At 33.3% G+C, this 22,973-nt stretch overlaps 1 protein-coding gene across 1 annotated transcript; it reads left to right on the top strand.

The window, feature by feature from the left end:
* Nucleotides 1-8,529: 8,529 nt before the first annotated feature.
* On the top strand, nt 8,530-10,001 carry LOC145090121 (uncharacterized). Its single transcript, XM_079028462.1, has 7 exons — nt 8,530-8,546; nt 8,632-8,703; nt 8,884-8,988; nt 9,192-9,250; nt 9,412-9,484; nt 9,639-9,797; nt 9,947-10,001. Exons 1-7 carry the CDS (start codon nt 8,530-8,532, stop codon nt 9,999-10,001), a joined length of 540 nt encoding a protein of 179 aa, XP_078884588.1.
* The last annotated feature ends 12,972 nt before the right edge of the window (nt 10,002-22,973 follow it).

Raw genomic sequence — 22,973 nt, 5'->3', positions numbered from 1 at the left:
TTTAGCATTTTACTTAGTAGGGCATTAAATTAATAAAGGAATTAAGGAAAATGAAAAAAAAAAAAAAAAAAAAAAAAAAAAAAAGAGGACGATAAACGGTACAAGTGGTTTGGGTATGTATAAATGGAAGTAATAACCATTTAGGGGGTGTTTGGCAAAAAAACTTATTGCTTATTAGTTTATTAGCTTATAAGTTAATAAGTAAGTGTAGGGTAACTTATGAAAAAATGACATATTAGAGGTTCTCCACCGGAATAAGTTATTTTAATCCAAACACTTTTTTAACTTATAGTGATGTGGAACCTAATAAGTTGTTTTAAAAAAAGCTTAGTCAAACACCCCCTTAATATGGTATGGTAATGCTCTTGAAAAATAGATGTCATTTAATATTCATTTCTCGAAGTGAACGCAAAATGGTTTTTAACTCTAAAGAGATCAAATTATTCGCCGTCCGCCGCTTTGCGCGGGTAGACGGCTAGTATATATATATATATATATATATATATATATATATATATATATATATATATATATATATATATATATATATATATGGGAGGGTTCAATTGAGAAAAAAAAAGGTTGAGAATAGGGGAATCATTGCAAAAGCCTCCAACGTACCGGCGGTAATGAGAAACGAATGCACATGTGTTTTCCAACATAACATATTTCCTTAAACTATGCTAATCATTACCTTAATATATACAAAAACATAGTTTTTTTCGTTTTTTTTTTATTTTTATAAGCTATTTTTATCAAAAAATGATTTTAAATATACCAAAATTCATGATTTTTTATTCTCTACAAATAGACATCCATATTGATATAGTTTTAAGATAAAATAATTTTTTTTTTAATATTTTCAGCTATCGTTATTCATAAATGAATAACAATGCATCAGGTTTTATTACAGTACATTCGTTATTCACTTATGAATAAAAAGTATAATTTTTTTTACAATTTAAGTATCATTCATATATGAATATAGCATATAATAAACATAGTATATTCATATTTTAATATTGGACGATGAATTCACTTGTGAATATTAACATAGTATATTCACTTGTGAATATTAGATGATATATTCACTTATGAGTATTAAATAATATTTCATATGTGAATATTACATAGTATTACATGGTATATCACATGTGAATATTACAGAGTATATTCACTTGTGAATATTAGATGATATATTCACTTATAAATATTACACAGTATATTCACTTATGAATATTACAAGGTATATTCATTTATGAATATTGAATGTATTTTGACAAATATATATAATTTTTATATGTTATTCACATATGAATAACATACAGACTTGCATATTTGTTTTGTGTTTTTAATAATCATATATTGATTCAGGTGAGAAAACATATTCATATGTGAATATAACGTGGTAATTTAGTTTATGCATTTTATCAAACAGTTGGAGTGCAAACAAGTTAACTATTTTAAAAATGTTAAAAACATCAAGTTATCAATTCCAAATCATCATATACTTCTGATTTCGACTTTAGATGCGACATCTTATCTCTGATCGATTTCTCAATTTGATTTTGATTTCCGAAAATCCAATTGGGAACCTGTGATTACTGATTCTAAGTCCCTCAATGTCGACTGTCACTACGAGTCCAGAACTCCGATTCCAATTTCATGGACATCGAAGAAATTCCGGTTTAGTTGAAGAAATCTGGATGATTATTGAAGGTTGGAGGAAAAATTTTGATGATGAACGCACAGTTATCGAATTCTCTATAGTTACGTATTTGAAATTGAAGGTTATTACGATATTTACAAGTTTGCCACCGTGTCTTTTATGTTTAGATTAAATGAGTGGCTGAGAATTATTCATCCATTCTCAACCTTTTTTATTTTCTCAATTGAACCCACCTATATATATATATATATATATATATATATATATATATATATATATATATATATATATATATATATATATATATATATATATATATATATATATATATATCAGAAAATAAAATCAATAATATATGGATCAGGAATGACTATCAATGATTGAAACGTATACATTGGTGGTAAAGGATTACACATAATTGAGCAATTGGGAAAGGAAATTCATGTGATATAAACATGTGATTAAAAAAAAAATAATAAATAAAAATAAATAAATAAATAAGCTTGCTTTAACAGTAACAATCGTCAATTCACTTGGGAAGCAGATTCCTCAGACAAGATCTTTCATGAAGATTTATCAATGAAGTACTGCAGATAGTGGTATACAGTTATTGTCCACCATGTGTGGACCAGAATTCACCAACATCCTGCAATCAAGATAACACAACGTTAAAAATTTTACACAAAAAATGGGAATTCAATCACATTATGTTCATGTGGACCATTATACCAAAGCCTTATCCAGTCAAAAGGGATTTGTGTACTAACATCTAGAGCCTTCATTCGCCTTTAGCAGCATTTGCTTTATGCTCTAAGGTCATCCGTTATATCCACCACATATCACATATGTGGTGGGTGCCACATCAGCACCACATTCCACTACCACATACATGGGGTACTTACCACTAAACACACCACTCCATCTCATTTTTTTATTTAAATTTAATTCAAAAATACATTAAAACAACACTCCACCTCATTTTTTTATTTAAATTTAATTCAAAAATACATTAAAACACCATTCCACCTCATTTTTTTATTTAAATTTAATTCAAAAATACATTAAAACACCACTCCACCTCATTTTTTTATTTAAATTTAATTCAAAAATACATTAAAAACATTTTTTTAATACTATTTTTCTATTAAATTAAAATACCAAATTACATTAAATAAAAACTAAATTAATTGAAATTAAAAAATAAAATAAAAATAACAATCAAAATAAAAATTACATTAGTTAATTTAAAAAAAATTAAAAAAAAAACATTAAAAAAACTAAAAATTCCAACCATACATAAAATAAACTACCCCCTACGCCTACGTCGGGCTCGAACCGACTCTTTCATTGCTAGAAAAAGTTCCAAGTCTTCGCCCTCAAGGTCGTCCGCTTTCATTTTCAAGATTTCCATATCGGTTTTTGTTTGGAGTGTCTCTTGTGCCTCTTGAAATGATGTTTGTGCTTCGATCATTTTTTGTTCCATCCGAGTCATCACCTCGGCCTTCGCTTCTTGAAGCTGCACATATCGATCAAATTTATCGCCGAACATATCCATAACACTAGAATTCGAAGATGTTGACGCCGCTTTTTTTGCTTTATTTCTTCCAACGGGCCGAGGAAGAGGTTGGTCGGTTTCAAGATCTATCGGATCGTCGTTGATGTCGATGTGTGTTCGGCCGTCCGATTGTTGAGAAGTTCCATCGGGGTTTCTCGAACGCTTTGAACCGGAAGATTGGGAACTTCCTTCCGTTTGCTCTTTCCATTTTGGGGAGTCTTTCAATTTTAGCCACGGCTTCATATACGGAAAAGCTTTGCGTGTAGGCGTTGTTTTTTCATATTGGTCCATGGCCGCCTTGAAAACATCAAAATCGTTCGAGCCATTTTTGCGTATGTTTAGGAGATTGTTGTAGATTCCTCCAAAATCGGTGCATTTTAATCGAATATCTCGCCATTTCGACGTAATTTGATCGGCATTTCGAGCTTCACTTTCCATTAACTCGTAAAAAATGGCTCGGACTTTTTCCCAAAAACTTCCGTACGTCTGGCTATCTCCTACAATTGGATCTTCGGAAGCCGCCACCCATGCCTCCGCTAACTTTTCTTCTTCTTCTTTTGTCCATGGGACCCTTTCTTGGTTGGTAGTGGGTCGGGCCGGTTTTTTTCCTTTTTTCTTTTTTGGTTGAGGTGGTGGTGAAGGTTGCGTTTCGGAACAAAATCCGGCGAAAGTGGTGGTTGTGAGCTTGGTGGTTGTTGTTGTGACGATTGTTGTTGTAGTTGTTGTAGTTGTTGGAATTGTTGAAATTGTTGGTATTGTTGTTGCATTTGTTGTTGTTGGAAAGCCGGAAAAGGTTGATATTGTTGTTGGAAAAGTGGTGTTTGTTGGATAGGGGAACCACTTTGAAGTAGATTGATAAAACCGCCTTGAGGTGACTCCATCGTCGGGAATTGTCGAGGTGTTGTGTCTAACGCAAAAGCGTTATCGGGTTTGCGAGTTCGGTAGTTTGGAGGGGTATTTTGGTTGGGATTCATGATTTTTGGTTGTGAAGATGTAGTGTGTAGTTTGTGTATAGAGAAAGAAAAGAATGGTGTAAAAAATAAGGAGTAAAAGTATGGTATTTATAGGTAAATAAATTATTTATTTTTATTTTTTTTTTTACAAATTTAGCCGTTTAACAACGGCTACACAACGGATACAAATCAACGGCTACACAAGAAACGAATTCGATTGGTCGTTTGCATTCGTTGTCCGGGCCACGGAAGGCCACGACCACGAGCCACCACGAACCACCGGGGTGGTGTGCACGGCCGTGGTTCGTGGCCAAGTAGACCACGGACGCGTTCGTGCAATGTACACCGGATGCTCTAATGAACTCTTATCAAATACTACTTTTTTTCGATTCGACGCATTATCACCAATATAGTGTTGAAAGTATAAGCTAGATTTGTCTTAAAGAATATAGTTTAAGTTGGTAATATGTTAGGTAGTTAGTGTCTGGAAATTATGGCAGTTAAGATTAGTTATTTAGGGGTAGTTAGTTATAGTTTGTTATGGCCAACCACCAATTTATGAAGAGTTGCAATGGTTACAAAGGGTTGAGATGGTTATATATATATATATATATATATATATATATATATATATATATATATATATATATATATATATGTGTGTGTGTGTGTATCATTGTATAGACGTGGAGTTATTAATGAAAATATGTGTTTGTTGTGTAAAGAAAGTTCCTGTTCACACATTTTATTGCAGCGACTTTCCTGCAATGTTTTATTTGTCTAATTAGCACCAACAAACACATAGCATGATTCATAATCAAATTATTTTCTATCTGTTGTGGAGAGATTTATCATTTTCATGCCTTGGTGTTATGGATGAATACATCAATCATAAGATTAAAGCTTTGAAGTTTGATTTAACATTCTCCTATTAAGTACTACTTAACGTATATTTATATGTTAGTTGAGGATTTTATATTATCTACTTTAATTATTAAAGTTTCATGAACAGGATAAAGTGATAGATATAAACATGGTACTTTTCTTGTTAAAAGTAAACATCCAAAAAACTAGAATTGATAGCAATAAAAAAGATTCTAGATGTTAGGTGATACTAAATTACACGAATAGTCCATCTTATTTGGGTTAATTTGCATATTTGGTCTTTAACTTTTATTTAACTTGGATCATCCCTTGTATCATCCCTATGATTTATTTTTGTTTATAATTTTGATACCTAAGCGACTTAAAATGATTAAATTACCATATATATATATATATATATATATATATATATATATATATATATATATATATATATATAAAATTAAACGTATTGCCTCTTTCTTGAAAATTAAGAGGTACAACATGTATTACCTCATGTACAATAATATTATGCATATAACCAATCACATATGTATTACACTACACGGACTTTACCCTAATCTCCTAAACACACACAACAACAGCCATTAAACCAATTCTCATCCGTCTCCACCAAAGATGCAGTCCACCTTTTCCGTCACACACAAGTAGCCTTAACCCTAGAAAACTTAGATCAACCAAGATTCTCGGGGAAGTTAAGGAAGATCATCAAGAAAGAAAAGAGAAAATCCCATATTAGAAAAACTGGAATCGAGATCAATGATTTCCCTAGTGGGTCAGATGGGTTTGAAATCAACGTCCTTACTTCTTCATCTGTCTCCACCAACGTCTCCCATCGAAGGTCCACGGCTGCCGACCTCCCCCACCGAAGACGTCCCCATCAAACCAAAGAAGATCGAAAAATCCTTACGAGCTCAGGACTGACAGGAAACTCCTATAGATTTCTCTTTGGAGACCTGAAAAAGATGACAGATGTCTTAGCGTCTATGGGTTTACTTCACCCTTTCTCTCTCTCGCCTCTCTTTCACTCTCTCTCGATCGCCATCAGAAGGAAATGGAAACCCTTTTCTTTTCGTCTCCTTCCTAATCAACTTGACAAGCGTTTATGCTCATGCCTTTCTATTGATCCCATCTATTTCGGGGAGCTGGATTGAGAGGGCACTGCCGAAACCCTAATTTCAAATTATCAATGATGGCTAAGTGTTTGGTTGTCAAACCAACAAATAACGGGATAAAATAATAACAATAAAGTTCAAGTCACTGTTACTTCATACACTAGAGATAGTATAGAGTAAGCAGGGTCGGTCCACAGGAATACGGGACTTCTTATTTAGCCATATTCTCACACATCATACAAACAAAAATTAAAATGGGAGATTGTGTTTGAACTCGAATTAAACTTCATAAATAAGCAAGATTAATAACAAAACACAGTAAAAGAAGTACATTTCCGATTCTGATTCCTATACATGTATTATGTTGAAAGATGTAATATGATTATAACTCATGTTCAATCTAGATTGGTAAGTTAGATATTAATAAACTCTAATATCCAAATTGGCAAAAGTATTTTATTCAAAACAAGTTTTTCAAATAAAACTTCATTTAATTGATTCAATTCAAATAAGTTCTTGCATCAAATCATTAAATGACATTAAGTTCTTGCACTAATTACCAACAATGTTTAACATTCCTCTTAAGCTTAGGAATATAAACATTTAATCTTTGATTGCACTAATTTTGATCTAATTACAACCAAGTAAGTGTGTGTTACTAACATCAAATCATAAAACATATACGAATTTCATAACTTGATTAACTAGATTGATAAAAACCCTAATTCATTGATCAAGTGAAAAAGAAAACCAATCAAACACATTATTAAGATCAAATCAAAGATTACTAGATATTAAACATAAGTCAAGTGCAAATTACAACCTAACAACAAATACTTAGGAATCCAGAATCAGAAATGATAAAGAAATCAGCCATACATGTTTAAGTTAAACTACAATTTTAACAAGTTTAATCCACTTCCAAAATCTCCCAAAATCGCCTTCTCCTTTCTCAAAATACGACCTAACTTCCCCAAGAATTGGCTGTCTACTTTTTACAAATGATAAAATTGTTTTAAAACTGGCGACACGTTTACACGGCCTGTGTAAACTAACACTGACCATTTACACGGCCGTTTAAACTCCAAAACTAAAATGCTCAAAACAGTCAGGCCTTCGAAGTACATTGTTGTTGGATATACGTTTACACGGCCCGTGTAAACTCAAGGCTTTCATTTACACGGCCGTGTAAATGTCTGAATGGCTAAAATCTTCATTTTCCTCTTATCTCTCTCCTCAATGATCCGCTAGTCCTGAAATTTTGCCCTCAACTCTTTTTAACCTCCTAAAGCAAGATCCAACCTCCAAAAGTCCCTAAAATATTACAAAAATGTGTGAATGGAATTACATCATGATAAATCCCGAAAATATGCAAAATGCATGAGTTTAAACGTAAATGCAATGTACTTTTATGGATTAAAACTACAAAATGAATGCATGAAATAGATGTAACACTAAGCGCGAATTGTCAAGCACATTGAAGAACTTGAAGGTAATTATAAGCCGAATCTTGATTTTTTTCAGATACTTTTCAGTCTTTACTATGCATAACTTTTTTCTCAATCACCGAATTTTGAGTTAGGGCTCAATTACGTTGTTCGTTTTCCAAAATTTTAAAAATACTTTCTTTTTTTGATTTTCTCTGTGAAATTTGGGGCGTTGTTCTTATTGAAACTTTGTGTATGTGTATCTACAGCATCTGAAGTTGTTGGATAGCTTTTTGGTCAACTCAATAAGTTACATGGATGCTATGTGGTTGGAAGCGATGGAAAATGTCTTCGGTTACACTCCTGGCATCAAATGCGACTGTAATTTCCCCAATTCTCACCCTTGAAATCATTAGAAAGGTTATTGGAATGGATGTTGTGGTTCCAATCCCAGAAGGACTCTGGACTTTGACTTACCTTACGAATCTGTATGTATGCGGCTGTTTCTTCACTATACTGTTAACTACTATTGAAAGTAAAAACATAAAAATATATATCCATTTTATGAATATTTATGCGTGTATTATGTTAAATAATCAAGTGTTTGCTACAGTCAGTTGGCCCATAATTATTTGACAGGTCCCTTGTGACCTTCCATTAGGAATTTAACTCGGATGTAGAATTATTTGACAGGTCCCTTGTGACCTTCCATTGGCAATTTAACTCGGATGCAGATCATGTAAGCCATCCCTTTTTGATACTTTAAACTTAAATAATAATTTTAACCTCTATATATTTAAGAATACATTTGAGATTTCAGATATATGATGATAATCGCAACATTTTTATAGGAGTTTTGGCATCAATGCGTTATCAGGGCAGGTTCCACGAGAGCTAGTACAACTTACTAATCTTAGATCATTGTATGTCTCTTCCTATTTTGTTTGTGTTTCTACCATTAAGCAATAACTTTTTCTGTTTAATTCTTTATTGTTTATAATTTTACAATATATTTTCTATGTTGCAGGAGTTTGAGCACAAACAGTTTCATTGGTTCCCTGCCATCTAAACTTGGAAATTTGAGAAGATTACAAGAGCTGTAAGAACACTCATCTTGAATCCTTATTCATTACTATATACTACCCACTATCACCTTTTGTCTTTTTGTAGGCATTAAATATGGTAAAATTATTTGGCAGTAACTATGATCCTCACATATAAAGATGCATAGTCAGTTTTACTAAAAGTGAAGTTATTCATGCAGGTTCATTGGGTGAAGTTATTCATCTGATGCACAACAGATTTTAAACTTCAAGAAAAAGGAAACTGATGTGAACAAGGTATGGGATGCTCTTAGTAGTCTTCCTCCCACTCACACTACATGGTATTATATCATCAGTGTTGTTGTTCAATTTCATCTCAATAAAAGATAGGATCCAATCATATTAGTAAGAACCATTTTGTTGTATTTGTATTACATTTATGACATATTGGTTTGATCATTTGTCAATATCTACGCTTATTATAGATGTGTGAATGGGTTAGTAAGAGCCTATTGTATATCTGGATTACTAAACAAAGCTGAAGCTGTCTTTATGGAAATGATGATGTTTATGTTTATAATCCTTCTACTGGATCATTTACAGGTAGCTACTTCCAAATTTCATACACCAAAATATCTATCCCACATTAATGATTAATTTTTCCCACATTAATGATTGTTAGCATTCTTGGTGTTATATATATATATATATATATATATATATATATATATCTATCCCACATTAATGATTAATGTCATCTGCAGATGATTATGTTTTCTTGGAGAAATTTTGTCTTGACAAATACATGTTCGCACATGGTGATGTAGTAATTTTCAAGTATGTTGTAATTTTCATGTATTAGGAGGGCATTCATGTCTTTTCCACACGCATTGACATCGGTCACGTCATAGTTTTTCTTTTCTGATTTGAAAATACCAATATATGAATATGATAGATGATAATTATGATATAGTTTTGGATTATTTTGTAGTGATCCAACTAATTACAAGGAGAGATGTGTGAAAAGAATAGTAGCAATGGAAGGTGATTATATCAGTAATGTTGGTGGTGTTGTGAAGGTTCCGGAAGGACATTGTTGGGTAGAAGGTGACAACTCAGTTTCTAGCTTTGATTCAAGATCATCTGGCCCCGTATGTTACCTTTATATTTGATTAATTATGATACCATTTGGAAATTTAACATTTGTGGTTATATATAACAAAATGAGTATAGAGGATTATAGAGATTAATTTGTTAATACCAACCATATGAACATAATATGGTTTATTTTTTTTTTCAAATTCCATTGGGTTTGATTCATGGAAGGGTTACTCACATTGTTTGGCATTTTTAATGCACAAGGAAGTGATGCAGGAATATGCTGGTGCAATGCAAGATGAACATGTTAGTGGGCTTCAATTAAAGGGTAACAAAGTTTTAACTAATTAGTTACAGAGACTATACCATAAAAATGACTATTTTAACTAGATCATATTTTTAATAGCAAGAAGTGACCATTTTCATCGGAAAAAGACTTTTCGACAACAAATGTGACCATCTTGACAACTAAAATGACATTTTGTATGTTATTGGTATATGTTACTTATTTTTATAAAATGATTAATCGGAGCGATAGAAAAAAAAATCCAGATATCCTAATTCATATTTATCTGCAACCGAAATTTTGGATATCCAAAAATTCGGATATCAATGTCCATTATCATAATTTTTTGAATATCCAAAATTTCGAAAGTATGGTTTTGAACACCCTTATTTGAAATGAGCGATAAGAGAACTTTTCATAGTATAACGTTTTTAATAAGAAAAAAAATTTAAACTACAATACCGTAGAGAAAAAAAAAAGAACATGATTTTGTAGTAAATAAATAAATAAATTATATTGCTATTTTTTGCATCTAGAAAAAAATGATGTTTATATAAAATCGATATGTTGCATGTTCTTTAGAATACAATATATTTCCAAAAATAAAATCGACAATTATTATATTTATTTTTAAATTTTAATATATTTATTAAGTTTTGTATGATTTTCAATATTTTGGGTAGGGATTTCGACAATTATTATATTTATTTTTAAATTTTTGAGTATATTTGTTAAGTTTTGTATGATTTTAAATATTTTGGTATGAATTTTGACAGTTATTGCATTCATTTTTAAATTCTCAAGTATATTTGTCAATGTTAGTATTCATGGTAAGATTTTAATTTGATTAATTTTATAATGATTATAAATATCCAAAAATACATCATTTTCAATTCTATAATAGTTTATTCCACTTATAAATTCAATATACGTTCTTCATTTCTAACTCTCACAACACAATTCGACAGTTAGGGTTTTGGGATGATTGAATAATTCATTTGGAATCGGCAAGACTGCTTCATTACAACATCTTGTGACACGAATTCAGGTTCTCTTTACTTCTTCTATCTTGTAACTTCAAGTGTGTCTATAATAGTTTATTCCACCTCTTTTATTTCTTACTTCTTCTTTTGTTTCAAATGATAATCTTATTCTGTCTAAAGTGATAATCTTCTTCTTCTTCTATCTCAAATAATATATATATATATATATATATATATATATATATATATATATATATATATATATATATATATATTTGTTTGTGACATTGTATATATGTGTGGTTTGTATATCTATATGTATAAGTTGGGACTTCTTTGATTATAACCTTAGATTTCATATTGCTAGGTTTACCATTGTTGTCCGGATCGAATATTTTTAATCCATCTTTGCATGTTAAATGCGTTTTTTTTTTTATCACAAATAGCATCAAACTTTCCTTTCTATCCCATATTATAATCATAATTGCGTTTTTTATGACATATAAATCATATTTTCCTTTTAATACCATAGTAGCAACATACAATTCATTTATAATAAACTATATTTTGTGATGTGTTACTGATTTGGGAAGTTATTTTTGAAAAGGAAGGGAAATTTGAGTATATAATAAGATATATAAACCTTAATGAAAATATTATAATGTTTCAACTCAACTCATATGTCAAAATACAAAAATGTGAAAATTTAGGCCTTAAACTTGATAAAAAAATAGCAATATAAATTGTAATCGTGTAAAGAAAGTTATTAAGTATAACAATTTGGAAAGAGGAATGAGAATGACAATTTAAAATGTGCAATACCTTAAGTTTAGGCCCAGTTTTTTAATGTACAGTTGGTTTACTAAAGATTCTAAATAAATCGGTTGTTTAATTCATTAAAGTACTACATACCAGTACTTTTAAAGCACAAAAACCCATTTGAACCTGTACTGGTAATTCATCCTCCAACAATCATTCACAAAAGTCTTAAAGCAATTATGCAGTTATATGAAGTACAAAATAAACAAATAATATTATTTCATAATAAAAGGAAGAAAATATCATTTTCCTAAATTTCCCCTTAATAAAAAGACAAAGATGCCCCTTTACCGGATATCCCCTGTTTAAACGTATGGTTGGCTGCCATCATTAGTTCAAACACAAACGAGTTAAAACTTGAGATAGGAAAAACAATTCACAAAACATCGATGGTATATTTTCGTACATAAAATTTTTCTATACTAATTTTATTTATTTATTTATTTAGAATCATAAACAGTCACATTTATATTGATGCATTTTCATTGCTACTAAACTTCCAATTGTGGTATATTTTGACACCCGTTCGTGTGAATTTCATTTGGTGAGACACAAAAGCAAAGAAACTCTTCATTGTTCTCATTGATCAAAATATATGTCTAAAAAGCTATTTATATCTTATTTTCATTTTCATAATTTATCATAAGTATTATGTTTATAAAAATATTACATTTTCTACTAGAGAGAAAAATTGGTAGCAATTATTCCACAACAAATGATGTGTTTTATTTATGGAGAGAATGTATTGGGTGGTGTGTTCTCTTTAAACCATTTCCAAATCAAACCAATCTATGCTGAGTATCCAAGATATCAACAATACAGTTTATTACGTGGTGATTTGATGATTAAGATCAGCAATAACACATGATTTAATCGTTTGGCCAATACTATCATATCATGGTTTCCAGTTTTTCCATTGGTTCCCTCGATAAAAAGTTTAGTAAAGGATCGGATAGAGAGAAAAATGATGATCGATAAATTTAATAACTTATATATATTTTTAGCATTCTAAAGTTTTTAAAATAATAACAAGTTATCATTTTAATTATCGCTATTTTTAGATATTGTTGGAAACATCATCAAAGGCAAGCGAAACTATTCTCGTTAGTTTGGTTTACTGACGTTAACTTCGTTCACTTTATATCTCCAAGATGGGCCGTAAGTGTTTATTATTATTATTATTATTATTATTATTATTATTATTATTATTATTATTATTACTACTACACTAACACAAAATTAGATGGATTTGGAAATATTTGATTATAAATAGAGGGAGTATAATACAGATAAAGTTATATATAACCGACCGAACATGCCATCAGATTGTGAAGACTGTCTATGCAATAGAAAAAAAACATATAATATTTGTTTCTCGGGTGAAATTTGTTCATTTGGATTCAAGTAAGTTTTTCTAGAAAATTATAATACTTGCATTGATATTAAAATAAGTAAATCAATACGTTTTAATAGTTTTTATCTTATTTTCAGTGAACATTTTGATATCAACCAAAGGAAGCAACGTAGAGTTCCACCTGAGGATGCCGGAAGCATTTAACATTATAAATGTGCCTAGAAGAATTTTTAATTCCGTGTGAAACATTTGGTGGTGTTTTTTTTTTTTTTTGAAGTTTTGACAACTTTTACGAGTGCATTGCTTTTATAGTTGATCTATATTAATATTAGACATATTGTGGTGAATTTGTTCATGTGTGGGGTTTTTTTTTGTGTTGGCTTATGAATTGATATATAATAATTTTTAGATATCTATGGAAATTTTCTTTTAACTATGTATTAGTTTCTTCTATTGTGTTTTTGGATTACAAGTTTTTAGTATAGTTGGTTATTTATTAACGGTTGTGTTGCTTTCTGAAAAAAATAAAAAAATTAATGTTAAAATAATTTTTGATGATTTTTCTAACAACAAATTAGTTTCATGTGAGAATCTTTTGTTGAATTAATGAGCATGTATACAGTTGTTAATGTTCAGATCGGATATATGAAAAGTTTGTACTTTTAAAATTGTTAACGTTCATCCCATCATATCACACAGTGCTTTAAGCTTTTGGTACCGTATAATTGTTTCTTGTATTTTTTAAAGTATATTATTTATTGCACTTTTATTCATATGAAACACACACATACATGACTACTAAATCACATGGTATACATTACAAAATGTTACATTCTTGATGATATAATATGTGCTTATTCTTAGCATTTCCATTATACTGTGCAATGAGGACCATAGATAAGGGAAACGAAAATTGTGATGATTTCCAAAACCCGATAGATATAGAAAAAGGTATGTCATTTATATGAGTATATATTTTCATTTATAATATATGACCATTTATCAAAATAACATATTTGTAGAAAATCGAAAAGGATACAATAGAAACTATCATGCACGAAAAAAGGAGAAACACAAAATGAGAATGATAACTAACGGTGAAGGATCTAGTCAACCTACAACACTCATAAGTTGCACTACAATGGAGACAAACGAAACAAATATCAACGAAGATTCCTCTGTGTATGTTATAAGTGCAGCTCAGAAGACGAGTACTTATAATAAAGAATATCATCAACGAAGAAAGGAACGAACTATGATGACAAAAGAAGAGTATACACCTTTCAGGAGGATCCATATGATTTTGTTTACAAAAACATCTGTATGTAACATCGTATATTAAAGGCTCAAAAACCTTGTGTTTATTGTGGAGCAAAGCGACTACAATATGAATTCCCTACCTTTTGTTGCATGAGTGGGAAGACAAAACTGGCATACTCCCCTATTCCCACAGAATTGCACCAATTGTTCACAAGGCAAGAGCAGCTAGAAGAAAGCTTCAGGTACAATATAAGGGAATATAACTCAAACTTTTCTTTCGCATCAATGGGTGTAAAGGTGGATGAAGAATTGGCCAATATGACTTTTGGAGTTTACACGTTTTGTGTGCACATAAAACTCTATCATAATATCGACCAGTTAATTTCAAGGGATGGAAAATCGAGGTATTTACAGTTGTATTTTTATGATGGTGAAGTTGAAATATCACAGCGATCCTCCTGGAAGAATGTTGATAGAAGAATCATTCTAAAACTATCACGTATTCTTGCTTCGAATCCGTACGTTAGAACATTTAAACGTCTTTATGATCTAGGACCGCTTGATAATTATAGAGTGACTTTGAATACATCGGTGGAACTTGACCAAAGGGTATATAATAAGCCGACCACATCTGAGGTGTGAATATTAACATCTATCTTTATTCATTTTAAAATTGTGTCATATTTATTATTATACATATCATATTAATCACCCTATTGAACTGCACCTTTGTATAGGTTGCTGATATTTGGGTTGAAGGAAATGATAACATCACTGCATATAAAAAGAAGTATTATTGTCTATGGGAGGTATAACTATAGTGCTGAAATTCAACCTCACTTTGGTTGTTATGATCCTTTGTCGTTGATGGGTTTTGGTCATAAGACATCCTATGTGCTCATACAAACCCTAATGCTTGGATCTAGGTTTCTCTATTGTACATGCTTTGAATCCAAGACTATAAACCCTAATTCTAGCATATGGAAATCAATATTAACATATAATTAGGTTTAAGATATTACCTTGATTGTTATGTAGTAATAACAATCCCAATTCCTCCTTGAATTGACTTTGGAAGGCTTAAAGTCACAAGTGTCACTCCTCTAATGGCTTACAAACACCAAGAGCAAATGGAGAAGGTATAAAGAGAGAGGAGATGTGTTAGAATTCGTCCCTAGGACTTCTTGGGAAGGCTTGGACGAATTCATGAGCCTTAGGGGTCTTTATATAGGGTTGGGATTAAGGTTTCAGTCCTTATCCTTATCTAGTTACTTGCCCATCAAGCAACCATAAGATAAGCCTTGAAAAACCCTTATCTCTTAGGCCTTGAACGATTTCAAGGATATCCTTATCCTTGAATTCGTCCATCCTTTAACAAGGATAACCATTGCCCTATTTTGCAACTGTCACATAATTACAATTCAGCCCTTCTAGTTTAATTAATTACACTTGATCACAAAATTAATTCTTAATTAATTATTGACCAATATTAATTAAACAAATATGATTTCTCCTTTAATATATTATTCTTATAACATATTAATAAATCATAATAACCTCTCTCTCTTTATTTATTTCTCCAATCAAGTTGCTTTGGTGAAGGCAACCCAAAAGGACCATGCACCATCGGGTCAAGTACATACCAAAATAGTTATGGACTTAGAAACTAATCCAACAGTCTCCCACTTGGATAAGTCTAACAACTATTATGCGTATGACTTCGAATCCCGATCTGCAATCGTAGCTTTCCAAAGCCGCTGTCAACTCAGATCATATCAAATACGTGTGTCCTTAGATAAGGGATCATATATTCCTCCATTCTAGATATCGTATGAGATATGATTTCAAATCATTCTCTTTGTACTACTTCTCGATTTCTGATTTATGACGACATACTAATTGAACAAATCAAATTAGCCCTAGCCCGGCCGAGCATTTACGTTTGTCATCACTAAACCATCGAGGAGCCCAAAGATATCGCATTTATCCTACTTTGGACAAAAGGAACGGATAAACTTTGATACAATGCTTGCTTGCACTCACGCACCCGAATCACACACAACAATATGTTTTATAACACCAAGTTACTAGTGCGTTTACATATTATCAATGTGCAACCGATTTGCAAGATACAACTCACACATCTCAGTTTCAAGAATATAAGATGTTATCGTCTCACCAATCACTCGTGATACAATTCATGGAGGGATCCAAGTGAGCGTGGGTTTAATCCAATGCTCAAAGTCATATTCATAAGCACTCATGAACATTGCAACAAACATTTGCTTATGTCTAATGCTCTTTAGACAATCCACACACCAATTCACGACAGTCTTCATTCATATCTACTTCCAACATATGAACGACTGTGGCCCGTTTGAATAATTCGATTATTCTTAATAAACTCAATAATTCTGGAAGTCAAAACATGCAAATGTGAAACACAAGAATAATACTAATCCCATATGGCCCCAAACCTTTAAGTATAAATAAAACACCTTTTATTTATCACCATATTGATTACTCATTATTTGTCGTTTCGAGTAATCAACTTCGTACTTGAATTATTACACTTGTCCCATGCTCCTAGCATGCATACAATGTTTACCTATGGTTCTTACTTCGTGAAATAGATCACATTGAACACATTTCCAATCATTCTCATTTCACAACTCCAAATCCATTTTTCATAAGTTTAAGAATTTCAAATTCTTGCCACTTATAGAATATGCTAGATTCTAACATTTTATGCAACTTACCCTTTTGTAATGCCAATGCACCAATGTCACAAAGACTATTGCCAATGATATTACAAAGTCTTCTATCTGAGATTGTTACAAGACAATTCCTTAGATATGATGTCTCTCACTCAAAGTACATTCCTTTGAACATCCTTTTGCATAAAAGTTTCTAATCTAGTCATAGATTTTTTTTTAATATTCAATTCCCAATATGGATACATTTCCATATTTTCCATATGACAACTCATTCTTAATAGAATCTCATCTATTCGTAATGATGTCGATATGGTCCATCCAATATGGACACATTTCCGTATTTTCCATATGACAACTCATTCTTAATAGAATCTTTTCTATTCATAATAATGTCGATATGGTCCATCCAATACCATACTTCCAACTACTCACAAGCGACCAATCCTCGTCGAACTTTGGATTGTCCTTTGATAGTTGTTTAATTATTTTAGTCAAAACCGATTCTAGTCCTTTTTCCCTCTAAATGCGCTAGACATTTGGAAAAATTTAGAATGGTCAAACATTAAAGCATTTGCAATCGATCCTATACCCGAAGCGTATGGGACACGACGCATAATGTTTTATTTGGCTATGTTCTCAAAATTCGAATTATGAAGAGGAATGCCGTAATCATAATCGAAATTTTAAGAACACACTATGTACCCTTGACTAAATTTATTAACATTTCTCAACCTAAACCTTTAGATTTGAAATGAAGCATAATATTCTCTCCCTTAATTATAGCAAAACAACTTTACAACCCTTACGACTTTGCAAGGTATAACTCTTGTTTTCTATAATTAATATTGCCAGCTTGCAATACATGCCTTAATAATCATACAATGTAACGTCTGTGTTTCCGGGCTTGCCACTTTTAGCAATGTAATATTCTAGGTTAACCTTTGTAACCCGTTTTGAAATAATAAGATTGTATTATGTGAGTATTATGTGTTTTGTGCTTAATTGCTTAATTATGTGGTTTGATTAATTAAGAATAAAAATAAGCGTCAAAATTTAAGTGTAAAATAAACTTAATAACTTTGATTTATGTTGTAGTAGTTGAAACGAGGTTTCCGAATATATATAGAGCGCCCAAATCTGACTTCGTATGAGGAAGTTATGATTTATCGAAGTTTCGGCTTAGCAGTATGCAGCCTGTTTTACTCGATTTGAGATCGAGGGGTTTTAGCCGAAGCAATCTAAATGAGAATCGAAGATCTCATTGTTGGTGTCGAAGCGATAAAAAGTTAGGCGAGAACGGACGTCAAACGAAGAAGTTATGAATTTATAACGAAGTTTGTCTGTCACGGCCTATTAAAAATAAATAATAAAAATAAAGTCAAAATTAGCCGACGAAGTCTAAACGAAAGTTGTAGAGCGTAGTCTCACCTTCGCGTGGATATAAAGAACGTTGAAAACGGAGTTCGTATGAAGAAGATATGAATTTTTGAAGTTTAATAAATATTTAATATTTATTTTTATTTATCCTCCGATATTATCCGAAGAAGGGTTAGGCGGTCTATCCGAAGTACGCGCCGCGTACTGCTGTACGCCCCGCGTACAGCAAAGGGCACTCGAGTATACCGAAGTCGTATGCAATGACGTATGAGGGCCGATGACGTAACTGCTGACGACCCCCGAGGGGTACGCCCCGCGTACGTGCGAGGGTCCAGCACTATAAAAGGGGATCCGAAGGCAGCTCATTTCTCATTCAAAATTTCTTCCTTCTCTCTAGTCCTTTGCCTCGTTTTGCGTGCCGATTGTACCCCGAAGCCCCGGTATTATTCCCGAGCCCCGAAGCGAGATCCGAAGCCCCGAGAATCCCGAAGAGCGTTATTCCCGAGCCGAAGCCCTGCCCGCGAGGAGCCCGGTTTTTGTGAAGATCTTCCAGATCTACGGAGAGACGCTGCTTCTATAAGCCGTAGTGCTATCGGATCATCTTCTGATCAAGTGAGTGTGTAGTTACCTTCTTCCAACACATTATTATAAAGTATTTTATATAAAATACGTGCTATGTGTATATATTGTTGTTTATATGTGTGAATGTGTATTCACTTTCTTCTAACTCATAGATATGATTTATTCTCTATGAGATATGTGTTATGTGCGTGTGCCTCATCTGTTATGTGATATATGTGTTGAATTAAAGCATGCTATACAGGTTTTTAAACTATGTATAAAAATGTATATTTTTTATCTACTAATATGTTGGGTAGAACATGGGTAGATAGTTGGTGTGTAATAAACAGATGAGAAGCCTCGTTGTTGTTTGATTTAGTCATCTAGCGGAGTTTAGATGACGACCACGGACTTTTCTAGACAGTCTTGTGGAACATTAGCAGGTTCGCCACCTGTAGGTGTTAATGAACTTAGGTGTTCATTCGCTGTACTCCATCCCCCTCATGGTTGCCTTATTTGACTTATATTGTTGAGGTACCCCCGAAGCATGTGTTGTCGCCCCGATGAAATATTCTTAGACTAGGTCCCTTGTGTTAGTTGTTTTAGGGACATAAAGTGAGAATAACGAGAATGGGTAATTGGGTTATTGTTGGTTGGTGAAAATTAAATATGATATTTATTGTGGGTTGAAAACCCTATATGCTCACCAGGCTCCCAAGCCTGACCCACTCAGTTTTATTTGTATTACAGGAAGTGGCGCAAGGGCATGAGATGGATGGACCATCAAGTTGTTTTGTTTACAAGTCTGCATATGTTTATATTTGTTAAATGACTTGTAATGTATTCGTTTATGCTTATTGGTCTGTATCGGAACATGACACCCCGAGTTTTGATTATAATGAAAATACATTTCTTTTATGAAATGCTTCGGTAAACATTGTTTTATCATGTTTTGTTTTTGGGAACAAATTCCGCAACTCTTTCAAATCAAAAGGATTTACTCTGAAAATATTTAAAAGCATAAATGAAAATCGGTCTTTTCTGGCCGAGATTTTGGGGATGTCACAGTTGGTATCAGAGCATTAGTTTAAGCGAACTAGGAATTTGTAGGATTTCTAGACTTAAACTTAGAATGCTAAGTGGAATTTTGAGATGTGTGTCTGTTGTGGTTTAGACACGAGCACTAGTTTATTTTAGGAAAGTTTCCTAAAATGCTTTATGTGCTAAATGTTATATGTTGCCATATATGATATTATTTGTTCGGATCTATGGTCTGTTGCCGACCGGATCTAGAAACCTTATGTGTGTAGGATTCTAAGCGTGCGTCTACGATATTAGAACTAGCATGTAAACGTTTCGGAGTGATAAGGATGATTTGATTATCTATCATGATTGAGGATCTAATTTCACCTTATTCGGTGTGTAGATCAAAATGGTGAGAACAAGAAGTGGAGTTGGAAATGCTGACGAAAACAGGAATCAACCACCAGTGATTGAGCCAATACCTGTCGTAGCAGCAGCACCTGAGCCAATAACCATGGCTGGTGTGCAATTGATGATTCAGACGATGTTGGATCGTCAGATGGATGAAACTAGACGGTTGCTTCAATAGAATCATGAAGAACTGTCGATTCGTGTGGAAGAGCCTGAATTAAATGAAGGGCACTCAGAAGGTGGAAACTTCAGTGGGTCTGTTAGTCCCGCCAACCCACCGATAGTTAGGCAAGATAACCGTGAAGGAAGGAATGATGGAATGGGATGCAAGTACAAGGACTTTTTGACTTGCAAACCATCGACCTTCAATGGAAAGGAGGATCTGATTGGGGTTATGGATTGGATCTCCGAAATGGAGCTAGCCTTCATGACTTGTGGCTGCAGAGGTAAATTGCAGACTATCTATGCCGTGCGTCAATTCCGAGGTGGAGCCGTTCGTTGGTGGAACACTCTAGGGAAGACTTTGAGCCCTAATGAGCCACTGCAATTGTCATGGGCAGAATTCTTGGTGCAGTTCAAGCGCAAGTTCTGCTCGGCTCAAAATCTGTTGGAGTTGGAGAATAAGTTTTTGACATTGACGAAGGGTAGCATGTCAGTTGATGAATACACCAATAACTTCACCGATAAGATGGAGTTTGCCTTGCGTATCGTCCCAGACGAGCTGACGAAGGTGGACCGGTATGCGAAGGGACTCCCATGGGAGTACGAGGTGCCAATACGTCAGGCACTTACTCTAGAGGCAGCTATCTGGGCTGCCAAGTCTGTTGAGAACATGATCAAGTGGAGAACCACCGACAAGGTTGATGTTGGTGAGAAAAGAAAGTTTGAGGGAACATCTAGTTTCGGTAAGAAAGGAAAATTTTCGAAATCTGATTCGAAAAAGTTTGGAGGAAAAGGAGGCGAAGCTAAGTGGTGTGATAAGTGTAAGAAAAAGCACTTTGGGAAATGTAGCGAGGATGTGACCTGCTACAAGTGTGGAAAGGTTGCACATTTTGCCAATGAATGTCCGAACAACAAAAGGATGTGTTTTGGGTGTAATGAAGAGGGGCACATTTTGAAAGACTGTCCGAAGAAGAAGGAGGCAGCTAGGCCCAACATTCCACCAAAGCCGAAGGTGAAAGCCTTCCAGATGACACTTGAGGCCGCGAAAGATGAAGCTGATGTCGCTTCAGGTACCTTTCTCGTAAACGAATTACCTGCTCAAATTTTGTTTGATTCTGGAGCCAACTACTCCTTTATTTCGCATGAGTTTGGTAGAAAGCTAGCTTTGCCTATTGATAGACTAGATAATGCTTTATTAGTCGAAGTAGCTAGTGGCAAGTTTGTACCTATTAACCATCTTATGAAAAACATCTTAATTGATCTGAATGGGAATAAGTTCCACGAGGAATTATTGCCTATCGAACTTAATGGTTTCGACATCGTTTTGGGAATGGATTGGCTTAGCGCCAATGATGCCGAAATTTTATGCAAGAAGAAGATAGTTAAAGTAAACCCGCCTGGTATAGATTCATTTATGGTGTATGGGGACAAACGCAGAGTGAATTCTAGAATCATTTCTCCAATGAAAGCCAGAAAGTGTTTGACCAAGGGATGTACATGATATTTAGCATTCGTGATTGATGCTAAGAAAGAAAAGAAGGTGATGCAGAGCATTCCAGTGGTGTGTGATTATCCGAAAGTATTTCCTGAAGATCTTCCTGGATTACCACCTGATAGACAAGTGGAGTTCAGAATTGACTTGTTACCAGGAACCACGCCAATAGCAAAAGCACCTTATCGATTAGCACCGACGGAGATGAAGGAGCTGATGATGCAACTTCAGGAGTTGTTGGACAAAGGTTTCATTAGACCTAGTTCATCGCCCTGGGGAGCTCCGGTGCTATTTGTGAAGAAGAAAGATGGAAGTATGAGAATGTGCATCGCTTACAGAGAGCTGAACAAGGCAACAATAAAGAATAGATACCCGTTGCCAAGGATTGATGACCTGTTTGATCAATTGCAAGGTTCGAGCTATTTCTCGAAGATCGATCTAAGGTCAGGATATCATCAGCTAAAAGTAAGAGAGCAAGATGTCGAGAAGACTGCATTCAGAACTAGATATGGACACTACGAGTTCTTGGTTATGTCATTTGGACTAACCAATGCTCCGGCAGCGTTCATGGATTTGATGAATAGGGTTTGTAACCCGTTCCTTGATAAATCTGTGATAGTGTTCATAGACGACATTCTGATTTACTCAAAAAGCCAGGAGGAGCATGGCAGACACTTGCGAGAAGTGTTAGAAGTTTTGAAGAAGGAGAAGCTTTATGCAAAGTTCTCCAAATGTGATTTTCAGATTCGTGAAGTCCAATTTTTGGGTCACGTGGTCAACCAA

The sequence above is a fragment of the Lactuca serriola genome, chromosome 2, assembly GCF_051521515.1.
Source record: "Lactuca serriola cultivar US96UC23 chromosome 2, Lser_US96UC23_V15, whole genome shotgun sequence".
Lineage (NCBI taxonomy): Eukaryota > Viridiplantae > Streptophyta > Magnoliopsida > Asterales > Asteraceae > Lactuca > Lactuca serriola.
This window is presented reverse-complemented; position numbering and strand designations above follow the sequence as displayed.